Here is a 10,840-nt window from a genome sequence, read left to right as displayed (position 1 = left end):
ATGTGAGACCGACTATGTCGTTTTTCTCCTACCCTTATGAGTGCTTATGTACTGTATGGGCTTGCTCTGCCGGCCCTACTGTTTGTACTGTTATATGTTTATAGACCGGCCGCGCGAAGCGCCCTCATTGGTTGCCGCGTTCAGAGCGCTCACCGATAGGCTTAAGCAGTTGCCGCCGAGCAGCCAATGAGCATGCTTATACAGCCTGCCTAGGTCTGTCGGCTGCTGCACTGCGTTGACAATGTATACAAAATTAAGGATAATTTTTTGGCTTCAGATCTCGAAGAAAGAAGACTTTCCCGATGCGTAAGCTAACCTTACGCAATACTCGTTCACTCTTCTAGAGAGAACCGAGGTTACATTAGTAACCGAGTACGTTTTACGTCATGTTATATCACCAATTGCAGCTGTCAGTTAAAAGAACATGAACATTGATGTCCAGTGAAACATAAATGTTTACTTATTGCTGCAGTACAGGACTTAAATGTACACTGAGTTTCTGTATTACAGAATTACTGCAGCTAGTATCCAGACTCCCTATGTATTGTTTGAAAGTTCCCATTCCGTGCCACAGTCACTAACATTTATATGAAGTCACGGCTGCTGTAGTTGCATCAGTGAACATGATCACAATACAAAGACTACAGTGGGGTTTATTAATAGTTGAATATAGTCGTTATTTTTATTTTTTTTTGCACAAAAAGTATTCTCGTAGCTTGATAAGCTTAAGGTTGAGCCACTGTAGTCACTTTAACGATGGGCTATTTTAATGATGTCTTTACTAACTTTTCTGGGCCAGCAGATGAAATTACCTAACAGCCTATGAAGGAGTGATACAGCTCTCAGATTTCATCAAAATATCTTCATTTGTGTTCCGAAGATGAATGAAAGTCTTACGGGGTTGGAACAACATGAGGGTGAGTAATTACTGACAGAATTTTCATTTTTGGGTGAACCAACCCTTTAAGACTGTTAACAAACAAGAGGATCGTGCAGAACCTTAGATACGAAGTTGTACACCATTTAATCATGATACTTGTCAGAAAAATGTGTTAATACAAACAGTAATTGATCACAAAACTGTAGCTAATTTCCTAAGGGGTGGTGAAATAGCCTTACAAAAGTGAGAGCTTAAACCCAACAGTAAACACTATGGGCCCTATCTTGCACCCAGCGCAATTGACTTTGTACACCGACGCATGTACCATTCCTATTTTGCACCCGCGCAAAGCGCGCTTTTCCCTCCACAGAAGCACGTCGCTAAACTAGGGAATGAACTTGCGCTCCCTGGGCGGTTCAGCGCAAAAAAGGAGGCGTGTTCCAGCGCAAACGTTCCCTCATGCTATTTTGCAGGTTTAGAAAACAATTGCGCAACTAACCAGGAAAAAATAGTTTAAAGTCAGTGGCGCGTTGCGCATGTTATTCATATGCTATTTTAAGGGCGCATGCTTGGCCATAATCAATGTAGCGTGTGCACAACGCGCATACACTTTGATTCTCTCATCTACAAAGAAGCAGCAGTTTTCATTTTTGCAAATCATACATTATTACGATAGATAGATAGATAGATAGATAATTTATTATAAAAGCATACATCTAGCTTACACATTTACCCAAATTATCATACGCCTTTTTAACCGAAGTTAATTTGGGTGGGTTTCTCCATCCCCAACGTCCCTGACGAGAGCGTTGCTCTCCTCGGCTGTGAACCGCTCCTGGCGCGCGCCTGGCAAATCCGCCGTTATAATAGGAACCCGCTTTAGAAAAAGCGCGTCTGCTCTTAGGGAATGTGAGATGACGCTCTGGTTTATTTCACGTTACGCCCAAACCACACCTATGAATAATGAAGCTACTTCAGACCAACCCATTTTAGATTTGCGCCTGGCGCAAGAGTCATTTATCCCGCCGGGAAAATAGCAACAGCGCCAAGACCCGCCCACAAAGTTACTTGCACTTTGCGCTTTGACACTTGCGTTTCAGATCGTTAAAATAGGGCCCTATATTCCTAAGGGGCAGTGAAATAGCCTTACAAAAGTGAGAGCTTAAACCCAACAGTAAACACTATATCAACACTAATGTTGGCTAGCAGGCGAGCGGAGCAAAGCTTAAAAAGCTATAGTTGGAACTCTTAATAGAAAATGCAGCTACAAATGATAACAAGTTTGTTGTCCACATACAACAGATTGTCCTGACAAAGTGGGAATTGCTTCGTTTCAGGAGAAGCTTTTGTGCGTTGCCTGCATTGTACTGGTTCTGGAAGTTCTCTGTAAAATGTGCAGCACACAGATAAACATTGGTGTATAATGTTCAAGAACAGTGTTTACAATAATTCTTTACAGTTTAAAAAAACAGTGTATCTTTGACATAGCGACAGCACTGTATTCCCTAACACAGCTAAGCCAGGCTTTGTCCCACTTTTTCACGTATTCCGTGGGTGGAGATTATTTGAATTAGTAACATTATTGTGAGTTCATAAGATCCGTAAAAAAATGCGTTGTAGTGTAAACAAGTAGCTTGTTATAGTTCTCGGAAAGGGGATTCTGTTAAATAAATATTTTCCCTTTGGAGTGACTTTGAGCTTTGTAACATTGTAGATCCTTTTTATGCACAAACAGCAACATTACAAACTAACTAAAGTGAAAAAGAATAATAGGACCCCTTCAAGTTTTGTTTCACTGCTCAGTATGTCAGTGTTCTTTTAGATGTGGATATAGCATCGTGCAAAAGCAAAGTTTTTAGTCGCATGTCTTCATTTTTGGCTCTAGTGCACAGTAATTTGACTACCAAGATTGGAATTATTAACAGAAAATAATTATGTCATTGCATCATCAGTGGGCGGTAGATGGGTTGGTCAATCTGATCCAGAAACTGTATAAATAAAAGGACAGTAAGGAGAGCAGAACAAACTCCTAACAGGAGGAGACTCACTCATGGCCCTTGAGACAGAGGATCATGAGACTCAATACTGCTTTCCTGCCATCAACTCATCATGTATCAAGGGAAAACGCTCCACACATGAATACAATTTCATGTATGTGTTTTTTTCATTGCTGTCAGCATGGACTGTGTTTCTGAACCTGCTGGTGATCATCTCCATCTCTCACTTCAAGCAGCTTCACACTCCAACCAACCTGATTATTCTCTCTCTGGCTGTGGCCGACCTGCTTGTTGGACTTATTGTTATGCCTGTGGATGCCATCAAGCTAATTGAGACATGTTGGTACTTGGGAGACACTTTGTGTGATCTGTTTATGATAATCATGGGACTGCTAATCTCAACATCTATTTGTAATTTAGTTTTAATTGCTGTTGATCGTTATGTGGCTGTGTGTCACCCTTTACAGTATCCACAGAAAATCACCACAACTAAAACTTTAATAAGCATCTGTCTCTGCTGGTTTTTCTCCTCTACTTACAATATTGGCTATTTAATTAGTGGCAAATATTTAGAAAATTCCCAAAGACCAGATGTGTGCTATGGAATGTGCTATTTAGCAATAAGTTTTTCATGGATATCCACAGACATGTTCTTTTCATTCGTGCTACCTTGTACCCTTATTATAGTTTTATATTTAAGGATATTTTATGTTGCACATCAGCAAGTGAAAGTTATAAACTCTCTGATTAAGGGTGGTAAATGTGTAACTGAAGGTTCAGTGAGGAGGAAATCTGAGAGTAAAGCTGCAATGACATTAGGAATCATTGTGACAGTTTATCTGCTTTGCTATATCCCTTATATATTGCCTGTAACAGGAACTACAGTAATCTCTCCTGACACTATGACATTTCTAATATGGACTTTGTATGTTAACTCAAGTTTCAATCCTCTTATATATGCTTTATTTTACCGCTGGTTTAAAATATCAGTTAAACACATCTTAACTTTTAAAATATTGGAACCATCTTCATCTCTCATGGACATTTTAAACATTTAATGGGGGTTGATTTTATTATTATTTTCCCCCCACAGATAAAGCACAAACTCTAATGCTAACATGTAGTTACTAAGACTTAGTTTGAGTCATAAATTGGATGTGGACACATCAACAGAAGAAATAAAGTTTTTTTTCAGTACTAGGTGAAGAGTTCAGATGCAATAGCCTCTAAGTGCCATCTGAAATTTTCTTCTAGAATTATCATTTTTATCAAGCTCATATATTTAAGTTCAATAATTTCACTTAAATGGCAATGCAAATTACCTATTAACTGTCATTTAAGTGAAATTACTGAACTTAAATATACAAGCTTTATAAAAATTATCATTCTAGAAGAAAATTTCAGATGGCACTTAGATGCTTTTGCATCTGAACTCTTCATGTATAGATATGTGTAGATTGTAAACGATTAAAATGTCTGTGTTGTCTGTCTTTACAGAGACATAGTACTGTGCTACAGTGCACATGCTATCGTTTTTTTTTTATTATTATTTTGTTTTTGACTATTTATCATGTTAGGCTAACGTGACATTGCAGTTCTTCATCATCACAAAAGTTTATTATTAGCCTATAAGCAGTGATGGTGCCTGTAGAAGTGGGTAAACTCTTAATGTATGCCCCCAATATATGTTTAAGCGTCCCAGCAAAGGATGAACGCTCTGTGTTATAAACAGTGACATGTAAGACTCGTCTTGCATATTAGTTCACCCCAAAATGGGCCAGTAGTATTTGCACATTATCACTTAACTTTTGCTGCTTGACTTCATGGAGAAAGGGTCATTTTATGAAAAAAATATTAGCCACAGAAGAGGTGTAGTTTTTGCAATTAATACTGGCCAACAGACTATAGGAAGAGACAACAAAATAATCCTGAATTTTGAGTGACTATTCCTTAGTCCATCCACACATGAAAATTGGACAACTACTCAAGGGATCACTGCATCACTGTCTTTACTGGGTGCAGAGCCGTACGCAGGGTTTTATAAATACAGAGGTTCTGAAAATTGAGATTTTCCTGATCTCGACCTGTATTTTAAGGTGTTTTGAAGGCCAACAAAATGGACAACAGTAAAAGCATGTCAGTGGGCAGTAGCATGAAGTATTTTATCACAGATTCTTTAACATGAGAATAATTTTCTTTCCTAAATTAATCAATGTGGTAACACTTTACTTGAAGGGGTGTGCATAAGACTGACATGACACCTTCATAATCATGATATAACACGTCATGAATAAGAAGGACGTTTTATGCGTGTATCTGAAAACTGTCATTAAGTGTCATTCGCTCAATTATGTAATTTTTAATGCAAAGATGACATTGTTTGAGATGTCTTTGTTATGACAACTTGACATAAACCAATACTCTTTAAAGTGAAATATGCTTTCTCTTTTGTATTTGCATATCAAAAGGAGCTACAGTAATTTCGTACAGCAGCAGCATGTATACAAAATTCAGATTGCAATGTTAGTGAATATTAGCAACAGCAGCAGCAGCAGCTTTCTTTTAATGTACTAAACATCAAACTATGCCTTAAATGTTTTAAAAATGGTGATGTTCTGCTAGCATGCCGAACCCGAGTTTCGCGTTTTCTGATAGCTATAGGTGAATTCTGGCAAAACGAGAGGACAATGTGTCTAATTGTTAGATGAAACAATTGCAGCATGATGAATTTAAAGTTGAAACAAGCCTTTAGAAATATTTCTTATGAATGGGAGAAAGTTCAACATGCAATATGGCGGGTTAGTCACCGATCGGTTTTGTCATATGTCTCTGCAGCTGCAGTTAGAAGCTGGTTGCTATAGAAATAGACAATCAATATGTCTTACTTTGTTACATACAAAATTGTAATTTTAAGAATAAATTTAAATGATGGTAGCCTACTTTTATTTTAACTCGAGTACATTTCTAATGAAAAAAACTGTACTTTTACTTCGTTACGTTGGGTGACGTTCCTATCATTAGCCTATTTAATTTTAGCGCAATATGTTGTTAAAGGTGTAGTTTATTCCAAGCGCGTTGTCTCTTTTTTTTCTGGACATGAGCGATGCAATTCACAAATGAATCACTCTTTTGAGTCGATTCTGTTCAAAGACTTAATCAAACAAGTTGGCAGAACTGTCTAATAATCAGTTTGCGAATCATTTTGAATTATTTGTTTGGCTTCCTGCACGCATTGAATCGTCTGAAGCGGTTTCACACTCTCGGAATCATAACAGGAAGATTTAAGACCATCAAGAGCATTGTATGAAGTGGCCGTGGGCCTACAGTCAATTGAAAGCAAATCTGCAAATGCATTATTTTAGGCTTGTTCGACTTGAACCGGCACTGAACAGACCGATCGGTTTATGACATTACCGCGAGAGCAATTCAAAAGCATAAGGAGCTGTCTACTCTCTATTCGCTCTCGCGGTACTTTGATGTCATTCACCGATGTGGATCGGTGGATACCCTGATTCCTGGGTAAGGAATATAGGGTGTGACGCACCAAGCTGACATTAAAGAACTAATGGCAATAAATCTGACTGCTGTGTTGCCTGCCTCATATCCTCTGCATCTGGGCCAAAAAGTTGCACTTGAAAACACTGCACAGACCACAGCTAGCATGTATTAGCATGACTGTCAGCTTGGTGTGCCATGTTCTTATAATATAGGGCTGTTTCAAATCAAAGGGGTCCATTGAGTTCCAAGTCAACAGTACTAACAGTACTGTCAACAGTACTAACCTTGGCAATGAAATGTTTTTTTTTCTCCCTTTCCAAACAACATTGCTACAGGTATTCATGAGACAACAATGGCATATAAAATCAGAAAATTCTGCTTTTACGTCATGTTATATCAACAATTTCAGCTGTCAGTTAAAAGAACATGAACACTGATGTCCAGTGAAACATAAATGTTTACTTATTGCTGCAGTAGGCTACAGGACTTAAATGTACACTGAGTTTCTGTATTACAGAATTACTGCAGCTAGTATCCAGACTCCCTATGTATTGTTTGAAAGTTCCCATTCCATGCCACAGTCACTGACATTTATATGAAGTCACGGCTGCTGTAGTTGCATCAGTGAACATGATCACAATACAAAGACTACAGTGGGGTTTATTAATAGTTGAATATAGTCGTTATTTTTATTTATTTTTGCACAAAAAGTATTCTCGTAGCTTGATAAGCTTAAGGTTGAGCCACTGTAGTCACTTTAACGATGGGCTATTTTAATGATGTCTTTACTAACTTTTCTGGGCCGGCAGATGAAATTACCTAACAGCCTATGAAGGAGTGATACAGCTCTCAGATTTCATCAAAATATCTTCATTTGTGTTCCGAAGATGAATAAAAGTCTTACGGGGTTGGAACAACATGAGGGTGAGTAATTACTGACAGAATTTTCATTTTTAGGTGAACCAACCCTTTAAGAATGTTAACAAACAAGAGGATCGTGCAGAACTTTAGATACGAAGTTGTACACCATTTAATCAAGATACTTGTCAGAAAAATGTGTTAATACAAACAGTAATTGATCACAAAACTGTAGCTAATTTCCTAAGGGGTGGTGAAATAGCCTTACAAAAGTGAGAGCTTAAACCCAACAGTAAACACTATATCAACACTAATGTTGGCTAGCAGGCGAGCGGAGCAAAGCTTAAAAAGCTATAGTTGGAACTCTTAATAGAAAATGCAGCTACAAATGATAAGACATACTTACAAGTTTGTTGTCCACATACAACAGATTGTCCTGACAAAGTGGGAATTGCTTTGTTTCAGGAGAAGCTTTTGTGCGTTGCCTGCATTGTACTGGTTCTGGAAGTTCTCCGTAAAATGTGCAGCACACAGATAAACATTGGGGTTATAATGTTCAAGAACAGTGTTTACAATAATTTTTAACAGTTAAAAAAAAACAGTGTATCTTTGACATAGCGACAGCACTGTATTCTACACAGCTAAACCAGGCTTTGTCCCACTTTTTCACGTATTCCGTGGGTGGAGATTATTTGAATTAGTAACATTATTGTGAGTTCATAAGATCCGTAAAAAAATGCGTTGTAGTCTAAACAAGTAGCTTGTTATAGTTCTTGGAAAGGGGATTCTGTTAAATAAATATCTCCCTTTGGAGTGACTTTGAGCTTTGTAACATTGTAGATCCTTTTTATGCACAAACAGCAACATTACAAACTAACTAAAGTGAAAAAGAATAATAGGACCCCTTCAAGTTTTGTTTCACTGCTCAGTATGTCAGTGTTCTTTTAGATGTGGATATAGCATTGTGCAAAAGCAAAGTTTTTAGTCGCATGTCTTCATTTTTGGCTCTAGTGCACAGTAATTTGACTACCAAGATTGGAATTATTAAAAGAAAATAATTATGTCATTGCATCATCAGTGGGCGGTAGATGGGTTGGTCAATCTGATCCAGAAACTGTATAAATAAAAGGAAAGTAAGGACAGCATAACAAACTCCTAACAGGAGGAGACTCACTCATGGCCTATGAGACAGAGGATCATGAGACTCAATACTGCTTTCCTGCCATCAACTCATCATGTATCAAGGGAAAACGCTCCACACATGAATACAATTTCATGTATGTGTTTTTTTCATTGCTGTCAGCATGGACTGTGTTTCTGAACCTGCTGGTGATCATCTCCATCTCTCACTTCAAGCAGCTTCACACTTCAACAAACCTGATTATTCTCTCTCTGGCTGTGGCCGACCTGCTTGTTGGACTTATTGTTATGCCTGTGGATGCCATCAAGCTAATTGAGACGTGTTGGTACTTGGGAGACACTTTGTGTGATCTGTTTATAATAATAATGGGACTGCTTATCTCAACATCTATTTGTAATTTAGTTTTAATTGCTGTTGATCGTTATGTGGCTGTGTGTCACCCTTTACAGTACCCACAGAAAATCACCATAACTAAAACTTTAATAAGCATCTGTCTCTGCTGGTTTTGCTCCTCTACTTACAATATTGGCTATTTAATTAGTGGCAGATATTTAGAAAATTCCCAAAGACCAGATGTGTGCTATGGAATGTGCTATTTAGCAATAAGTTTTTCATGGATATTCACAGACATGTTCTTTTCATTCGCGCTACCTTGTACCCTTATTATAGTTTTATATTTAAGGATATATTATGTTGCACATCAGCAAGTGAAAGTTATAAACTCTCTGATTAAGGGTGGTAAATGTGTAACTGAAGGTTCAGTGAGGAGGAAATCTGAGAGTAAAGCTGCTCTGACATTAGGAATCATTGTGACAGTTTATCTGCTTTGCTATATCCCTTATATGTTGTGTGTAACAGGGACTATAGTGGTCTCTTCTGCCACACTGACATTTCTAATATGGACTTTGTATGTTAACTCAAGTTTCAATCCTCTTATATATGCTTTATTTTACCGCTGGTTTAAACTATCAGTTAAACACATCTTAACTCTTAAAATATTGGAACCATCTTCATCTCTCATGGACATTTTAAAAATGTAATGGGGGTTGATTTTATTATTATTTTTCCCCCACTGATAAAGCATAAACTCTAATACTATGTAGTTTTTAAGACTTAGTTTGAGTCTTAAATTGGATGCGGACACATTCATTAACAGAAGAAATAAAGAATTTTTTTTCAGTACTATGTATGTGTAGATTGTGAATAATTAAAATGTCTTTACAGAGACATAGTACTGTGCTACAGTGCACATTCTATCATTTTTTTAATGTGTTTTTAACTATCATGTTACGCTAACAGGACATTAACTAACAGGAGCAGTTCTTCATCATCACAAAAGTTTATTATTAGCCTATAAGCAGTGATGTAGTGGTGCCTGTAGAAGTGGGTATACTCTTAATTTATGCCCCCAATATATATTTAAGCGTCCCAGCAAAGGATGAACGCTCTGTGTTATAAACAGTGACATGTAAGACTAGTCTTGCATATTAGTTCACCCCAAAATGGGCCAGTAGTATTTGCACATTATCACTTAACTTTTGCTGCTTGACTTCATGGAGAAAGGATCATTATGAAATAAATATTAGCCACAGAAGAGGTGTAGTTTTTGCAATTAATACTAGCCCACAGACTATAGGAAGAGACGACTAAATTAAGGTGTTTTGAAGGCCAAAAAAATGGACAACAGTAGCTTTAAAAGCATGTTAGTGGGCAGTAGCATGAAGTATTTTATCAGATAACAGATTCTTAAACATGAGAATAATTTCCTTTCCTAAATTAATCAATGTGATAACACTTTACTTGAAGGGTTGTGCATAAGACTGACATGATACCTTCATAATCATGATATGACACATGCCATGAATATGAAGGAGGTTTTATGCATGTATATGAAAACTGTCATTAAGTGTCATTCGCTCAATTATGTCATTTTTAATGCAAAGATGACATTGTTTGAGACGTCTTTGTTATGACAACTTGACATAAACCAATACATCATAACCTGTCATAAATATGTCATAAACATGACATAGCAGATTAATCATCAAACTTAAGAAACTACTTAGCTTTATGGGTTAACATTACATTATATTTCTGACCACTTTTTTTTCCCAGTGCTACAAATTTAATTGTAATTGTAATTAAAATGTCATTAAGTGTTAATACTTTCAAATCATTTTATAACTAATACTGGAATACTGGAAAAAAAAAGTGGTCACTAATATATTAATGACACAGTTATAATGGCCTCATGACAGCCAATGTCAAAACCAAACACAAGACAGTTTAATGTAATGTTAACCCATAAAGCTAAGTCATTTCTTAAAGGAGAACTCCGGTCAATTTTAACATTGAGCTCATTTTTTGGTAAATTTGGAGTGCTGTCAATACAGAGAACAACGACAAAAATCGGTGTTGCCTACACCGTGTTATCCTCTTTTTAAAATTTGCACCCTGTTGACTTCA

The 10,840-nt window shown here is 37.1% G+C and overlaps 2 protein-coding genes across 2 annotated transcripts; both read left to right on the top strand.

Moving 5' to 3' along the window:
• Positions 1-2,897: 2,897 nt before the first annotated feature.
• On the top strand, positions 2,898-3,935 carry LOC308683473 (trace amine-associated receptor 13c-like; the record flags this gene model as incomplete). The annotated part of the gene is made up of 1 exon (XM_081353937.1): positions 2,898-3,935. The coding sequence occupies exon 1, from the start codon at positions 2,931-2,933 to the stop codon at positions 3,933-3,935; it is 1,005 nt and encodes a 334-aa protein (XP_081210063.1). The 5' UTR covers positions 2,898-2,930.
• A 4,450-nt stretch (positions 3,936-8,385) lies between these two features.
• LOC308683472 (trace amine-associated receptor 13c-like) lies at positions 8,386-9,414 on the top strand (the record flags this gene model as incomplete). The annotated part of the gene is made up of 1 exon (XM_081353936.1): positions 8,386-9,414. The coding sequence occupies exon 1, from the start codon at positions 8,410-8,412 to the stop codon at positions 9,412-9,414; it is 1,005 nt and encodes a 334-aa protein (XP_081210062.1). The 5' UTR covers positions 8,386-8,409.
• Between the last annotated feature and the right edge of the window lie 1,426 nt (positions 9,415-10,840).

Source organism: Scardinius erythrophthalmus (assembly GCF_964197995.2).
Source record: "Scardinius erythrophthalmus genome assembly, chromosome: 23".
NCBI lineage: Eukaryota > Metazoa > Chordata > Actinopteri > Cypriniformes > Leuciscidae > Scardinius > Scardinius erythrophthalmus.
Note: the sequence above shows the minus strand (reverse complement) of the source record. Positions and strands in the feature narration are given on the sequence as shown.